The 18,973-nt window shown below is 37.3% G+C and overlaps 1 protein-coding gene across 6 annotated transcripts in view; it reads left to right on the top strand.

Annotated features, from left to right (window-relative positions):
- FMNL1 (formin like 1) overlaps positions 1–18,973 on the top strand; it is a 1,099,995-nt gene that overhangs the window by 538,778 nt on the left and 542,244 nt on the right. For all 6 annotated transcript variants that reach the window (XM_044055136.1, XM_044055138.1, XM_044055134.1 and 3 more), the window contains exons 3-4: positions 15,107–15,187; positions 16,847–16,920. In XM_044055136.1, the coding sequence (XP_043911071.1) occupies positions 15,107–15,187; positions 16,847–16,920 (155 nt within the window). The remainder of the gene's footprint in view (positions 1–15,106; positions 15,188–16,846; positions 16,921–18,973) is intronic.

Below are 18,973 nucleotides of genomic sequence, written 5' to 3'. Positions count from 1 at the left end.
GCAAAAACTAATTCTTGTATAATGCCCTCACTGAACAGTCTGCTGTGTTATTAATGGATGCAAACTTCTGTTCTTAAATAACAGCTGTACTGTACTGTCTGCTCTGTTTGCCTGTGGCTGGAATATGATGTGTTAGTAGTAATGAACTTAGCTCTATACGATTTGGCTTGCACTTACATAAAAAGAGTTGCTAAACTCTGAGATGAGAAGAGTTTCTGTTTTTAAAATGGTTAATAACCACTTCAGTAGAAAAACAAAGGACTGGGAGTGATTTCAAGGCTATGCCTGGGACACTTATGGCAGGATTTTGTTGCATCCTATGTCTTGGGTCTGTCAAATTAATTATCTTTTGCCTACTTTCTGAGCCCATGATTAACTGCTTTAAGAGGTCCCTAAAATCTTTACCCAAGGATTAAATTCCAATACATTCTCTAGTTTCCCATGTACTCTTCAGATTATTCATATTTTAATTATATTTATTGACTGTTTGCGGATTATTTCTTTGCATATATCATCTAGTTTTACATTGTTTTAGTTTTGTATGAGTTCTAGGCTTTGGTTTGAAAAATAAATTAAATTGATTTTATTCGTTGTCTAGTGTTATGAGCATGAAAACCCATGGACTACTGCATAGATTGCTACCTCAAAAAAAACTTGTAAAAAAAATAAATAAATAAAATTTCTAGGCAACACTATAAGGGAGTCCCACATTAATGTTTTTCACAATGTATGGGAAATAGCTTGATTTTATAGTATGCATTTAATTGAATTCAGTGATCTCCATTAGTAAAATGTGTGTTTGTAGCCCAAATGCTAGATTATCAAATGTCAGGGGATCAATTTAAAAATATAATTTTGCTAAACTTTGACTCCATGCCAATACGGAAATTATACATAAATACAAAGAAGGTACCATAATGATTTACAATGCTAACAAACAGCAAAATGTATTGAAACAACAATTAAAGCATTTTTTCCATGTAGGCTATGCTCCCCATCCATGCTACCATCTATACCTCTTTTACAAAATAAATATCTGTAGTTGCATGATCATAGAAAGGAATGTAATAACACAGACTATACTATTCGCAAACAGCACAGTTTGCATCAAGATAAAATGATTTTCTGCACTTGCACAAAGAAGTGCCTTGGTAGACTGGTGTTTTAATGTCGAATGCTCAATCTGAACAATTACAGTTACATGCACTTACATCAAAAGCACATCCCTGAACATCACATCCATTTGACTGGACAACACTGTGCAGTATTTGTGATCTAAGACCCCCTATTTTTAAAATTAATACACATCTGTAACACTGTACACAGATGCCAGTCTTCGCATATACATGCAATGTGTCTGTGCTTGTATTTGTGTACTTACTGGTGAAATTTGTCCTTCTGAAATTAGTAGCATAAACTGAAAATTATTGTTTTTGTGCACAAATATAATACCACAGCCGTCTCTGAATCAGTCTGGGCATGTAGATGACCTCATGTATGTAAAATGTCTGTAGAACTGGTTACTTGCAAAATCCATCAATGTTCTTGTGCAAAGTCATTTTATGAAATTGTCCCTACATACTACATAAGATGATTTATACACTCTTGTGAAATCCACGGTATATTTCTCAATCAGATCTATTCTACAGACACACCACAGCCACTAAAGTCCAGAAAAATCATTAACAACAAAGTGACCTTCATTTGATAAAAGAAAACAAAGCAAAATGGAACTATATCTGAATATATAGCAGATCTGCACATACAGGCAGAACACTGTCAGTTTTTAACAGGACTGCCTGATAATTTAAGTGACAGAAAAGCGTATGGTTTGTATTCTGTGGAAACAAATGCAAGAGATGTATCTGATCTGCAACAAAAGGTGACTTAGTATGCAATTAATAAGGTGATTGCTCGAATATACAAAGAAATATGTTTCCATAGTGGCAACATGTCATAAATTAACAATGATTGTTGGCTTATATAAAATATAGGACAATACATGCGGAAAGTGATATAAAATCTGTGAAACCAATGAGTGATGTAGAATTTAAAGAAGATTATTTAATTTGATTGCAACTGTATAACATGAGGGGAAAAAAAAAAAAAAAGAGTTCAAACTCAGGTGGCACACCCATGGCAACAGTGCAGCTGCAGTGTTCCTAAGTTACTCGACATAATATAATATATTTTCAAATATCCTACTGAAAAAGGCAGTAATGTTTATTAAATGTGTACATGGGGAAAAGCTCCCATAGTGAATGCAATCCCTGAACTGCATTTGCCAAAAACATCGGCCAAATTTTGCAGGGTGGCTAGCCCCCCTCTTGCACCCCCTGATGTGGATGGAAAGTCTCCCCATCCACAGAACTTATATATACATCAATTCTATGATCACACCAATTTAAAGAAGGGGTAAATTCCCCACAAAAGAGCATCAAGAGCAGCAGAGCTCACTGACAGTGATTTCCCAATGAGCAACTCACATTATTGGTGGCTTGAAACTCAAGCAACTGCAGCTCAAGAGTTAAACCTTTTTCCACCCATAGGTTACCCAGGAAATGTAGTATATTCAGAGAGTAATATTAATGCACCAGTGACCTATAATAGTGAAATGCATATTGAACTTACATGTGCTAAAAAGAGATGATAGATAATAAATGAGAAAAAATGATCAGAACAGTTTTTCCATCATACCTTAAAATCAGAATACTAGTACATGTATATACTCTGCAGGTATAGGATTTAAATGTAACCAAATATCAAGCCTTTCTACTGTTACTTAGTTTGCCTTTCTGGCTATAGATCTAAAACAGAAAAAGATAAAATGTGCTGCACACATGTGTATATGTGTGTATGTCCCTGTGGATGTGTCTATAAAGGTCCCAATGCAGATAAAGAGAAGCATCAGATACAACTCTGACTTCACTTATTTATTTAATAGACATACAGTTTAATGTTAACTTGGTGAAAAACAACAGCAATGAATATTTAAAAATTAACTGAAAAAGACCAGTGACTCATAGTTTCACAGCAGCTTTTCTTTTAAACGTGGGTGTTACAGTCATGGACATAATTGTATGACAAAGATTATATTTAAAGAAATGAAGGCAAAGTGAGTCTGGAAAATCCCTGGAGTGATAAGATAATCAAAAGTAAGAAATGTATATCCAAATGTAGTGGTATCAGATTATGACAATATGACACAGTAAAAGGTCCCATCTATTCATGATGAAAATAAGATTTTCCTAGTAAGTAAGTTTATAATGCAGTCACATATGTAAGAAATGCAAGATAAGAGGGAGTCTGGCCTGGTTACATCCTTTAGACCTAAGCTTAATACCCTTAATCTTGACCCAATCATACTCGAAGAACTCTTAAGTAAGTCACTTAAAATATCGATTTCTCTGTGTAACCCTCTAAGCTGCTCATTAAAGGAAGCATTTTTGCTTGGTCGTCTGTTGCGGTGGTGCAGCGGTTAGCGTTGCTGACTCACAGCAAGAGGTTCTCTGGTTCGATTCTCAGCTGGAGCGACTTCTGTGCGGAGACTGCATGTCCTCCCTGTGGTCGAGTGAATTTAAAGACATGCAGGTGTGTGTGTGTGTGTGTGTGTGTGTGTGTGTGTGTGTGTGTGTGTGTGTGTGTGTGTGTGTGTGTGTGTGTGTGTGTGTGTGTGTGTGTGTGTGTGTGTGTGTGTGTGTGTGTGTGTGTGTGTGTGTGTGTGCCTTATTTGAAGGTTGGGTGCCAAGCTGGCAATTTGACACAGTAAAAATTCACTGCCAATCATTAGTGGACCGGAGTTCCGCTGTGGCACCCCCTAACCGGGAAAAGCCAAAAGACAGTTTCTGTCAGATATACAGTGTCCAACTTCTCAAATAATAATGCTTAGCCAAAAAGCACATCTTTTGAATGAGATTGCTAAATTTGGGGTTTAACCCCTTTCCCGGGTTCAGAAGCCTCAAAGCTGATTATATTACATCTAGCAATGTAGTAAGAAAAGCATACTTTATTGGGGGGTATGGGATGCTTGTCATATAAAAAGCCAGTCTTGAAAATCAAGTAGACCACTTTGCTTTCATTCAAGTTATTTTTCTAGGAACTGGCAATAGATTAACTGGCATTGATCCCTTGTAACTCATGTGGCTGACTTAAAGCAAATATCCTGTGCCACCCTGTAAGTTAACCACAATGTTTTTAATTAATGACATAACACAGCTCAAAGAACCACAACTTAACCTTAATATTTTTAAATCAGTTAAATATTAAAAAAAAATAAAGATTAAGATATAGTGCTATTTTGTAACAGTAATGATCAGATTTGTGTTAAGCCCTGATTTCTTCCTAGAATATGATAGGGAAGTATATACATATTGTATATCACCAAGGTGGAAATCTGGGTAAAGCAAGGCTTGCCAGAGAGTTTAATGTCCCTTGACATTCACTCACAAAGGCGTATATATTAATATATTTCTTTTATAATATGGGATTTCAACATACCACATAAAAGATAAGAACAGTGTTTCTTTAGACTCTGCCTTTTTAATTGTATTAGTCTTATCTATTTTCAGGGGAAAAATGCATAATACGTAGCTGTGGTTTTGGCTGTGTTCATTAGAGCTTGGTAACTGATGTCCCTTTATGACTGAGAACTGTCAGAAGGTTCACAGCTGACTTTAGTGACACAGATATTAATAACATTTTTTGAAAATGTAAATGTCAGGCAGAAGATGGGGAATGGGGTTATATAAGCATATTCTGTAGTGAGGCGCTTTCAAAAAAGTTGTTTAATAGGTTTATATAAATGATGAAGACATGACTGGCTAGTTCTGTGCAGCAGTGTTAATGTAGGTCCCAGGTCTACCTACCCTTCTATCATCTCTGATTATTAGAATTATTACTTCATGGAGATAGGTTCATGTGTACCTGGGGAACAGAGGAACTAAGCAAAGAATATTGTGAATGCAAAAACCTAAGTGGGGACAACAAGTGGGAGTCTGGGACAAGTTATGCAGTGTGTAAGTCCCCAACACTATAAACTTTCTTAATTTTGCAGTGTGTGTGTGTGTGTGTGTGTGTGTGTGTGTGTGTGTGTGTGTGTGTGTGTGTGTGTGTGTGTGTGTGTGTGTGTGTGTGTGTGTGTGTGTGTGTGTGCATGAGTTTATGTCAAATGATCGAACTATAAAAAGTCTTAGACATAAAAAAGTTTGAATCAGAAAGATTCCAGAGACAAAACAAGTAAAAAATATATATATTTTGTTCTTTTTTGCAGGCCCTCCTGCATCCCCACCCACTGTTACTTATATATATATATATATATATATATATATATATATATATATATATACCAACTCCAAGATGACATTATAGCTGGAGTAGTCAATTTCCTGGTCCACATTGTGCCACAATCTTTCACATCTACAGTAAATACCATGTTCGAAAAGTCATATTCTAAATCTCTTTAGGCAGTATTTCAAGTTCTCAAAATTTGGCTGTTTGAGCAGTTGAACTGCACTCACACACACACACACACACACACACACACACACACACACACACACACACACACACACACACACACATATTGTCACAAGCCTACTTACACATGCAGTTGCTTTGCTACACTGAGTTTCTGAGATGTACTCAATGGGGCCAAAATGTTGACTTGGGCCAGATAGTTCTGTTTCACTCTGCATATTTGCCATCTGAATCTTGCTTTATATAGGTTAAAACTGAAGTGAATCTGTTTATTATGCTGTAGCATTTCTCTGCTATCTGCTGTTTTATTAGTTCAGTAATATTATAAGAATGAGCATACATTTATTAAAATAAAATCTCAATAATATTTGTACATAATCACCATTAATTTCTAATGCTTATGCAATCATAGGATTGTATTTATCTCTGCATAGATAGGATATGTTATCTTGCTTACTTGACCCTGACTATTGCCACAAAACAATACCTTAGTATTTTTGGACTGTTTGTTGAGATGCAAAAGCTCTGACTGTCAAGTATGTAAAACAAAATATGATATAAATGATTATACAAAGACTCTGCAAATTTAACGTATCTGACTGCCTTCTGAGTCATAGTCACAGTAATGGTATCTTCCGCTCAAAACCAAAGATATGTACGGGCTCGAGGACTGACATCTGGGTACTTTCCACAAACCAACAAAGACCCTTTAGCTTCATCGTCTATAGTAAAATTGCTATCTACATGAAATCCTGCTACTTTCAAATCATCTGTCGAGGAAGTTACAACTGATTGACTGACACGGCGCTGGTACAAAAACGGCAGCTGAATAATTTCTCATGAGTAGCTACTTCCAATCATCTGTCAAGGAAGTAACAACTGGTTGACTGACACAGTGCTGGTACTGAAACGGCAGCTGAACAATTTCTCAAGAGACAGAGAAGATTGTTTTTTGGTATGCAATGGATATGTACTATACAGGATATCCCCTGGCTGCTGTGCGCTCCTGGCCCCTGGGCTTTTCATCCTATCACTCCAGCTGGCCTACGCTCCAACAGGGTTAAGAACCCTCCTGGCAACAAAGGACCCTTCCCAACTTAACAGCTGTCTCATCACCCTATAAGTGTTCCCCTGTGTTCTTCTACCAAAGGAAGGAAGGAAGAAACACTCCAGCAGGCCTACGCTCCAAGAACCCTCCTGGCAACAAAGGACCCTTCCCAACTTATCAGCTGTCTCATCACCCTATAAGTGCTCCCCTGTGCTCTTCTACCAAAGGAAGGAAGAAACACTCCAGCTGGCCTATGCTCAAACAGGGTTAAGAACCCTCCTGGCAACAAAGGACCCTTCCCAACTTATCAGTTGTCTCATCACCCTATAAGTGCTCCCCTGTGCTCTTCTACCAAAGGAAGGAAGAAACACTCCAGCTGGCCTACGCTCCAACAGGGTTAAGAACCCTCCTGGCAACAAAGGACCCTTCCCAACTTATCAGCTGTCTTATCACCCTATAAGTGCTCCACTGTGCTCTTCTACCAAAGGAAGGAAGAAAGTATGTGTGTTCCTCGTACTTGCTGTAAAGCTTATTTGTAGTATGCTTGTTCCTCACTTATGTAAGAAAAAGCTTCTCAGCCTGGTCAGCCAGCAGCCATACCCCCTCTGTAACCTATAGTTTAATACAGCCCCTGTCTGCATTTCACTGCCTTCCCTAGTCGAACTGAGCGTCCTTTTTCAGACCTAGACCAGCCTTCCCCTGAAATTACTACTGTTGTAATACCAGTTCCTGGCCACTAGGTGGCACCCTTATATAGTCCATATCTTTCGACTATCCCAAATTCCCAGGAAATACTTTTTTTTACAGACTAGTGTCCTCACCTTGTTACTATTGTTCTTTCTTACACCTCTTGCTTTAATGTACTCTCCCACTATCCTCCTTGGAAACCTTCCACTCTACTTCTTATTTCACTCTTCAACTACCTTAACTTAACTTACATTATCAGTCAGCATTCCACTGATTGTTCTCCTATTACACTCACTTGTCTCTATCCACTCCATTCGCCCTGTGGACTCACTCCTCTCCCCTACCCTGCCCCCAATTCCCACCACCCACCAGTACTCCTACATTTATTCCTCTAAAGCCACACCCCATCACATCTGCTCCAATCTAACACTTCGACTCATTAACACTCCCACCCCTCCTTGTCTCAACACCTCACCTGTTATTACCTGACCTCCCATCCCTCCTTGTTACATCACCACTCCTGTTGATATATCTCCTTACCTGTTCACACATACTTAACTCTCATGAGTCTTCCACTCTATACAACTAATATAATGGCTAAATTACCCATCCCACACCAAATAAAACTATTACTCTTGGTCTCACTCTTTCCTACTCTAACTATTGCCTATCTGCTAACCTCCTATGAACAAACATTATACCCCACCCTTCTCTTCCCCTCCAAACACACTTCTATACCAATACCGGCTATCTCTCAAAACTACATAAACATCACATCCAAACCCTGCTACCTACAAGCTAAATATCATAGACTATCTCACATTAAATATATCAAGCTAAATATTAAAAAATCACTTAACTATTATTGTAACCTTCATTACCCTATAAATAGAACACACCTCCACTCCTTAACAGATGGGGACATTCATCCTAACCCTGGCCCAGTCAATACCCTTGCCACTAAACAGTGCAACCCTAACAACTCCAGTACCCATGCCCCTACTAAGCCCTCTAACTCACTCTATATAGCACATCTCAATATGCGTAGCATTAACAATAAAATTGCCCACCTCTATGCCCTCATAGATGTTCACCTATTTGACATCCTATGTCTATCTGAAACATGGCTAAAACCCACAATTAAAGACAATGAAGTCACCCCACCTGGTTACAATATCCTTAGACTAGACAGCACATCCAAAAGGGAGGCGGGGTAGCAATCCTTTATAAATCAGAGCTTCAAGTTAGCACTACAAACCTTAGACCACCTTCTGACAATAATGCTGAAATCCTCATTTCTAAATTTCAGATCAACTCATGTAAATCTATATACATCATTTGCATCTACCTTCCCCCAGGAAATAAAATTACAACCCTTGAAAATATCCTTAACTGGCTTTCTATTAATCTCCCACAAGAAACCATAGTCCTAGGAGACTTTAATATCGACTGGAAGTCCTGCAGTACTGTACACCCTACCACCCATATTAACCTATATGGCTTCTCACAAACTATTAACTCCCCAACCAGAATTAATAAACCCAGTAACATAGAAAGTATCTTAGACTGGATTCTTACTAATACTCCTCATCAAACATACCAAGTAGGAACCCTTCCAGATGATCTAAGTGACCACTCACTAACTTTTATTATCAGACACAAAACCAACCTAACTTACCCAAACAATTTCAGGATAAGACACACCAAAAAGCATTTTAACCCTAAACATTTCCAAACAGAACTCAAGCAGTGTAATTGGTCACCTCTAAAATCCCTCCCACTAAATGAAGCAGTGGAATACTTTAATTCCACATTCTTAACCATCCTCGACCATTACGTTCCAACTCACTCTGTTAGAAATAAAGCTAAACCTGCCCCTTGGCTCTCAAAATCTACTAGGCAAAAAATCCTTCTTAGAAACAAATCCTGGGCAAAATGGCGTACTACTAAAAATCCTACAGACCACCAAACCTTTAGACAACTTAGAAATAATACTAAAAAAGCCATCCTCTTAGATAAAAAGAACTTTTACTTCCAACTACAACAGGAGATAGGTGGCTAGCTATTAAGGAGTGGAGGTGTGTTCTATTTATAGGGTAATGAAGGTTACAATAATAGTTAAGTGATTTTTTTAATATTTATTCACTCTCAATAGCACATCTAAACATACGTAGTATTTGCAATAAAATTGCACAGGTACAAGCCCTATTACAATCTCACCCATTTGATATCCTATGTTTATCAGAAACATGGCTAAAACCCATCATTAAAGATAAAGAAATTACCCCACCTGGCTACAATATCTTCAGACTTGACCGTACTTCCAAAAAGGGAGGGGGTGTGGCAATCCTCTATAAAACAGAGCTACAAGTCAGCACCTTACATCCTAACTTACCTATAGACTCTTCTTCAGAAATAATTATCTGTAAACTTCAGGTAAACACAAGTAAAACCATAAATATTATCTGTGTTTATCTTCCCCCAGGAAATAACAGCAATATACTAGAGCATATCCTCAACTGGCTTTCTATTAATCTCCCGCAAGAAACCATGGTCCTCGGCTACTTTAATATAGATTGGAATTCCTGTACTAATACTAATCCCTTTACCCACATTAACCTGTATGGCTTCTCACAACTTATAAACTCCCCTACCAGAACCAACAGACTCAATAACAAAGAAAGTACCTTGGATTGGATACTTACTAATAATCCTCAGCAATCCTACACAACAGGAACCCTTCCAGATGATATAAGTGACCACTCACTTACATATATTATCAGACATAAAACCAACATAATATTCTCTAACACTCTCAGAACAATACGCTCTAAAAAGGAATTTAACCCAGAACTTTTCCAAACAGAACTAAAACAATGTAATTGGATACCATTAAAATATCTCCCTCTAAATGAAGCAGTGAAATATTTTAACTCCACATTCTTAGCCACCCTGGATAACCACGCTCCAATTCACTCTATTATAATTATGCTAAACCAGCCCCTTGGCTCACTAACAATACTAAACAAAAAATCCAACTTAGAAACAAATCCTGGGCAAAATGGCGTACAACTAAGAATGCAACAGACCACCAAACCTTTAGAGAACATAGAAACAATACAAAAAAAGCCATACTTCTAGACAAAAAGAATTATTATCTTCAGCTACAACAAACCTCTCTCAAAGAACCCCAAAAATTTTGGACTTCTATTAATAATCTTCTTTACCCAGGCCAACTAATAACACTTAACCCACTAGGCTCTAACCCTGAGAATCCCACACAAACAGCAAATGCCTTTAACTCTTTCTTCACTGATACCATCCAAACTCTAGCTAGCCACCTATCTCCTGACACATCTAATCTGACCACTTCCTCTACAAATTCACCTCCTCTATTTCACCTCCAACCAGTATCAACCTCCTACATTTCCTCTCTTCTACATAAGTTAAAATCTACCACCCCCTCAGCTGACAAACTCCCAGCAGAATTCTTGCAAAAAGGAGCTAAAGCCATTGCCTACCCTATTTCTATTCTGATAAATAGAACAATAAGTGAAGGAACTGTCCCTTCAATATGGAAAATTTCACACATCATCCCACTACACAAAGGTGGGAGCTCCAATGACTTTTCTAACTTTCGCCCCATAGCTTTACTTTCCCCTATCGCAAAAATTATGGAAAAATGCATCCATAAATAACTACTCAACCACCTTCTCCAGAATAACCTACTCGCTAACTGTCAACATGGCTTCAGACCTTTCCATAGTACCACCACTGCACTGCTATCATTCACAAACAGCATCAACAATAATCATAACAATAATTGTCTTTCATCTGCAGTCTTCATTGACCTATCTAAAGCTTTTGACATGGTTAACCACCAACTACTACTCCATACACTGAATACTCTCTCACTCGATCCTCTTGCCTTGAACTGGTTTACATCTTACCTTGATAATCGTCACCAGGCTGTACTCTGGAAAAATAAACTATCCGATCACCTTCCTATTTCTCTTGGTGTCCCTCAAGGATCTATATTAAGCCCACTCTTATTTTCCATCTTCATTAATGACCTGCAGACAGCCATTCCTTACTCCACCTGCATTCAATATGCAGATGATTCTACCATAATCTGCTCAGCCTCTTCTCAAATTGAACTACAGTCTCTTACCCAAAAAGCATTCAACACTGTTGAACTATGGTTTTCTCAACGCTGCCTCCTTCTGAATCCCAAAAAAACTAAACTGCTACTCTTCTCACCAACCCAAAAGTCCACATCTTTACCTTTCAGTCTCACTTCTAGCAGTGGTACTCTTATCTCTCCTGACCCTACCACTAAACTTCTAGGAATAACAATAGACAACAATCTAAACTTTGATACTCACATAAACACTACAATAAAGTCAGTCAACAAAAAACTGGGATCCTTCTATAGAATTAAACCTTATCTTACACCAGCAGCTAAGACTGCTATAGCCAGAACCCACCTAATATCCACCCTGCTTTACGCCTCTCCCATTTATACTAATCTCTCAAAGAACAACATCAGGAAACTAACTACTTCCTATAATAATATTGCTAGATTTGCTACAGGCTCTCCTTACAGAACCCATCACTGTCTAAATCTTAAACAATTAAACTGGCTTGAATTTCTTAATCAGCTTCAATATCACCAGCTTATAATAGCCCATAAGACTCTATATCTACCTAACAATATCCCTGGACTCTCTAGCCTCATTACACCTTATAAAAACCTCACATCTCTACGCTCCTCTAACAAACTACTGATCAATACTACTAAACCCAACAACACAGCAGGTGAGTCGCTGTTCTCTAACTCTGTAGGAAAACTTTGGAATAAACTTCCCTCTGAAATCACATCTCAAACTTCTCTCTCACTTTTCAAAAGGAATTTGAAACTCTACCTTAACAGTCACTGGCTATGTACCTGTACTAACCCTGACTAAATCTTCTCATATTCACTTATCCCACCTCATCCCTTACTAGCTACCTTTTATGTATCAATAAACTACATTATTGCATATATCTTACAAGTATATATCTACATTATACCTCAGTCCCTTACAAAATTACCATGTTAATTCTACTCTGTACCTTACAAAATGACCATGGTAACACCAATTTGTACTATTTGAAAAAAAAAAAAAAACTTTTTTGTAATATTGCTATCTCTATTATCTGTATAACTCCTGTTTTTAACTTTGTAAAGAAAATCTGTATTATTCTTGGAGCTTTTCTCCCCAGGCCTCTACTGAAAATGGACATGTCTCCAGCTAGACTAGCCCGGTCAACAAATGTAAAATAAAAATAAAAATAAAATAAAAAACTTACCATAAGAAGCCACACAAGTTCTGGACTAGCATTAACAAACTACTATACCCAGGTCAATCTATCACACCTAACCCACAAAGCTCTAACCCTGAGAATCCCACACATACAGCTAATGCCTTCAATTCTTTCTTCACAGATGCCATCCAAATTCTTGCTAGTCAACTATCTCCAGATACCTCAAATCTGCCTACATCTATTACAAGCCCACCTCCATCATTTCAGTTAAAACCAGCTTCAACTTCCTTTATTTGCTCCCTTCTCCAAAAACTAAAACCTACTACCCCCACAGCTGACAAACTTCCAGCAGAATAGCTGCAAAAAGGAGCTAAAGCCATAGCCTATCCCATTTCCATTCTGGTTAACAGAACCATAAGTGAAGGAAATATCCCATCCATCTGGAAAATTTCTCACATCATCCCACTACATAAAGGTGGAAATTCTAACGACTTGTCTAACTATCGTCCTATAGCTCTACTATCTCCTCTAGCAAAAATAATGGAGAAATTCATCCATAAGCAACTACTTAATCACCTACTCCAAAATTACTTACTTGCCAATTGTCAGCATGGATTTAGACCTTTCCACAGTACCACCACTGCCCTGCTATCCTTCACAGACTGCATAACAAAAACCGTAACAACAATATTCTCTCCTCTGCAGTCTTTATTGATTTATCTAAAGCTTTTGACATGGTTAATCACCAGCTCCTTTTAAATATACTGAAATCCCTCTCACTTGAACCTCTAGCCATAAATTAGTTAAAATCTTACTTAGACAATAGACAACAGGCTGTGCTATGGGAAAATAATATATCTACTCACCTCCCTATTTCCCTAGGTGTTCCTCAGGGCTCCATATTAGGCCCGCTTCTATTTTCCATTTTTATTAATGACCTTCACTCAGCAATTCCTGACGCCACCTGTATTCAATATGCAGACGACTCCACAATAATTTGTTCAGCCACTTCTCCAATTGAACTACAGTCCCTTACCCAAAGAGCATTTAATACAGTAGAATAATGTTTTTTTTAAACTGCTGCCTCCTCCTAAATCCCCAAAAAACTAAACTTTTTACATTTCACTCCAACCCGAAAATACACACCAATAAATTTCACGCTCATATCTAATAATAGCACTATCATATCTCCCAACTCAACCGCTAAACTCTTAGGAATAACAATAGATAACAACCTTAGCTTCGATACTCATATAAACAGCACAATAAAAACAGTCAACAAGAAATTGGGGTCCCGATATAGAATTAAACCCTTTGTTACACCAGTAGCCAGGACCGCCATAGCCAGAACTCACTTAATCTCCACCCTACTCTATGCTTCACCTATATACACTAATCTTTCTAGAAACAACCTCAACAAACTGGCAATCTCCTATAATAATATTGCTAGATTTGCCACTGGCTCTCCTTTTAGAAGTCATCACTGTCTTAATCTTATGCAACTAGGATGGCTAGAGTTCCTAAACTAGCTTCAATTTCACCAGCTTGTCATAGCCCATAAGACCCTGTATCAACCCACCAACACTCCAATACTCTCTAGCCTCATTATCCCATACAACAATCTAAAAAATGTATGCTCCTCAAACAAACCGCTTATCAACACCAGCAGATTCAACAACGTAGCAGGAGACTTTCTTTTCTCTAATACTGTTGGAAAGCACTGGAATCTTCCTCCCACAGAATCATATCTCTGTCTTCATTGAAACTTTTTAAACAGAATCTAAAACTATTTCTCAGTACACATTGGTTATGCCCCTGTACTAACCCTGACTAACTTTCGCTCTATACACTAGTCTGAATACTCTTCATCTTTATAGACTTATCCTTAATCAACCAAAGACCATGTTATTGCAATTTAAAAATATGTATATAGTAACATCTCTTGCACATTACCTTTTACTGTTTTTGTGTTATGCTCACTGTGAGTATTGTATTTTTATTAACAACAGCTGTTATACACTTGGGACTGTTGCAACTTACTATATTGTATTTGTGTATGTCTCTTGGTGCTTTTCTCCCTGAGCCTCTACTGAAAATGGACATTTATCCAGTTAGACTAACCTGGTCAACAAATGTAAAATAATAAATAAAATAATGTCAGTATCAGTTATATAAAAATACATATTATTGTTAGAATGAGCCATTGTAGAACACTAATAAAGCACTTTGGGGTTGTGTGTTCTTATGTATTAGCAATACTCATGGTGAATACCAAAATATTTACTACAACCTTGGGCTTCAACATATCAACAGTGATGTTATTGGACAACATCACACACCAACATTTTTATGCCTTTTTGCTAAAATATATATAACTTAATTTTATTCTTTAAATACACTCTTTTTCAGAGGTGGTTTTAATGACACTATATCTGCATCCCATAATGCCATGTGTTTTATTTATTCTAGTGTAATTACAACATTATTAAATGGACAGAAAATTGAATCTGCATGCATTAAAACTTAATGTGGCATTTAATGCTTCATTACTAATTTATCATTTTGTCTTTAATTCTTGGTCCTATGCAGGAGCGTTTCCAGGTGAAGAATCCTCCAGAAGCTTACATCCACAAACTGAAGAGCTATGTGGATACTGGGGCAGTCAGGAAGGTAATGTATGGGAGTAGTTTCAATGTCCTGAGACACAGGGCTTACAAGTTCATAAAACACTGTTGGGACAAGGTGTAGCCAGATTGTTTTGCTCTAGTTTGCAGAAATATACCAGGCTAAGAACTTCTAAACCAGACTGAAACATGATGTAGACATACCTGAGGGAACATTGTCCTTCACTCTGTATAAAATCCTATACTATTCTTTACTGGTTAGAGAAGCCAGTATAATGTACCCTTTATAATGCAAGTAACAGTATACTGGCCAGGTGCATACGTGTACTGATAGGGTGCATATATGTATGTGCACATGTAGCCACATGTACAAGTAACATGTTTGTGCAGGAAGGAGTGCATACACCCATATGAATGCACCTGTGCTTGATATGACCTCACATTTATATATAGCAATGGCATCTAGAAAATGTAATTTCTATGTGTGAAAGATGGACATTGTTTCTAGTTTTTCAAAAAGTTTATTGAAGTGGTCCCTACCTGCAGTCCACACAAACAGCTAACCATCTGCTATGGGGCTAGACATGGAGGCTGAGAACCGAGATAAAGACCAGTGCTGAAGAAGAGGCAGGATGAACAAACTACTCAGTCTCACCTTTATTAAAATACACATGAAACTGAAGAATCACATCATAAATCAGTGCTCAGATAGAACATTCTACAAGTTGTGCAGGTAACGCTGTAGCTGACATGTCCTACTCATCATACATTTGATAAAGTAAATAACATCATCCTTAGTGGCTATCTCCTATACAGTCAGGATCACACCAATGTGATCTGACCCTGTGTTAGGGGCCCTGTTTAGATATGACCTTATTACTAATTGCAAATATAAATCTTATACCAAGAATTGTGCAGATTTGTAGGGCTGGATTTGGCTACATCTATCTAAAGTTCAGAAGTTCACTTTTACAAAACTAGTAAAATGGAATTTCTCCCTATTCATATGTGACTCTGCAAAACTGGTTACTGTCTAAATCGCTACTGGGACAGACAGGAAGATGGGAAAGAAATAACAGAAATGCTTAGATGGCAACCTTGCTCTATGTGGAACCTGACATTTCCCCCCTTGTCTCTTTTCTTTGAGAAAAATGTTTTACCACTTTTTCAGACTTGCTTCACTTTTCTCCTCTACAGAATCTGCCTGCAAGTCTGAGATACAGTGTAGCTCTGGGAGATTAGTATGGTTTCTCAGCCATTTGCAGGGAATCTGTACTTTTAGCATGTAAAGCCCAGTGGACTAGCACAAGGCTAACTAAAGTGGGATGGAACATGCAGATTCTTCATCTGGCCACATGGATTTTCTTTAGCTACTTCCATTTCCTCTAACCTTCCCAAAACATGCTAGTTGACTGGTTACTGCAAAGCATTCATCTTGCTGTCTCTATAATCTCCCTCTCTCTCTTTCTGTCTGTCTGTCTATGTATCTGTATCTTGCCTTGGTGCTCCTGTTGTGGATGGACAGGGTCCTGATTGAAACAATTCACATACCTTGTTTACAAATGGTTATATATGTCAGCCTGACTCTTAACATATCAAATAATAATTCAGTACAATCTCTGACATATTTACTTGTTATTTCAAGATAGCTTAACAACACCCCTAGTCTCTACAGAAAATGTAACAGATTTTTTTTTAATTTCAGTTTAAACGGCGTGTCCAGGAATCTACACAAGTGCTGCGGGAACTTGAGATCTCTCTCAGAACAAATCACATTGGGTGAGTGTGATGAAGTTTGCAGTCAGGCATTCAATATAGTTCAAACACAAATAAAAATGTCTTTCCAGCTGTAAATGAAATATTTATTGAATTGCATTATGTACTAGTTCTTAAGGATATTTAATAAATGTTGCACTGAGAATTGAACTGAAATGCACATTTTTCATGTTTTTTTAAGCAATCAGTTAAGACATAGGAAAACATACATTAACAGACATGAAAACAAACCATGTTATCATTTTTTTCCATTTATATAGATTATATGTCACATACCTTTTCTTTTTTTTTTTGTAAATATCACCAGTCCAACATTACATAAATAGTTAAATTCCTGCCTTCCCTTAAACCTCACTCCTCATGAACATTATTCTGTGTGCACTATTTCCAAATTTTGCATTTATTTGTATGTAATTTACTCCTTCCCTTTTCTAAATATCTATTTTCTAGTTCTCTTATCTTTTTTCTCATATTCAGTACTTCAAATGCAGTTGGTTTAGACTTTAATTTCCATTTTCTAGAATTTGTTTTTTGGCACCCAACAGAATTAAACTCATTAAGGCCTTGCTATGTTTAATCAGTTCAGATCTTTGTCCCAGCTCAAAAACACATCCTTAGTTAACAGCCATTTGCTTATCTAATATTTCTGACAGTGTACTCTGTAGGTAATTTGTAAAATCTGACAACTCAATACAGTCCCAAAACATATCTTCTCAGCTATCTCTTTCTTCTCCATCACACCTCCAGCATTTGTTATCTACTTGAATGAAAATTCTATGAAGTCTTAAGGAAAATACGAACAGTCATACAGAATATTATATTCATAAAGAAGCAGAAAGTATTCTAAGAACTAAGCCAACATTGGAATGGATAAATAAGATTCTGCCAATAGGGATAACTGCATTTAGGGGTTCAGGGAATAGACAAAAGTGACTGGAATTTACTGGAAAAATGACAAAGGAGCCAAGGTATTGGGAGCAAATAAATAGAGAGGGAAGGGTAATGGAGTGAGATGAGTCCAAGAAGATATTTGGACTACAGGCCAGAGACTGCCTTCCCTAGCAGGGTTTGATATCCGAGTATAGGCAAAGAGAAGGGGTTAGGGAAATCTTAAGTAAAAGAACTCCTCTGGCAGGGGCATTAATCAAATTTAGAACAGAAACTGCTGTTAGGAAGGAATATTTAGTAGGGCATGTCAAATATTGTATGACAACTATAAGACTCTATCAGAGAAGGTTAGAAAAATTGGGAAGAGAGAGACTGTAAAAGCATTTTGCAAGAGAACAATTAAAGGACATATGTATGGCTCCCAAATATTTATTTATTTTATTTTACATTTGTTTACTGGGAAAGTCCGACTGGGTTAAGATCCATTTTCAGTGGAGGCCCAGAGAGAAAAGCTCCACATATAGAGAGTGTACAAAACTTATACAAGAAATTATACAAAAATTATACACGACATACAGTATGCCAGAAATTACATTCTATGCTGTTATGGCTGATATTTGTATTATACAATCATCTGATATAATTCCTTATTGTATTGTAGACATTGTAGTTTCTCAAAGTAAGCTGAGGAAGGATTTGTAGGAGCAGAAATTGGATAGAAAAGGATGAAGTTAGAGATTATCTAGGCATGTGAGAGAGCATTGATTATGAGGTGGTCAGTGAAGAAAAAAAATTATGACCAGAAACTACTAAAACTAGTTAGCCTGGAGAAGTACAGGAGCAAAGCCAAGTGTCATTAAGATAATTTTTAAGAATCTTTTTGAATTGGTTGGTATTTGTGTTGGTTCTGATGCTGTGAGGTAGTACATTCTACCTTGTTTCTACATGATGAGAAAATAGGGAGTCTCTATCATATTAGTGGATTTGGACATTTGTAGTAGAGATGTATTTGTTGACCAAAGACTTTGATTTGTGGTATGGGGCTGGAGAACATTTCGAAGGGCAGGGTTTTTTTTCAGATTGATATAATAGTTTGTGTGCTAAGGTTGATTGGTTATATGATAGACGTTGTGGGAGTTCTAACAAGGAGAACTTTTTAAGAAGTGAC

This window comes from Protopterus annectens, chromosome 13.part0 (genome assembly GCF_019279795.1).
Source record: "Protopterus annectens isolate FY-2018-M chromosome 13.part0, PAN1.0, whole genome shotgun sequence".
NCBI lineage: Eukaryota > Metazoa > Chordata > Ceratodontiformes > Protopteridae > Protopterus > Protopterus annectens.
The sequence above is the reverse complement of the archived record's forward strand: the minus strand, read 5'-3'. Positions and strand labels throughout refer to the sequence as shown.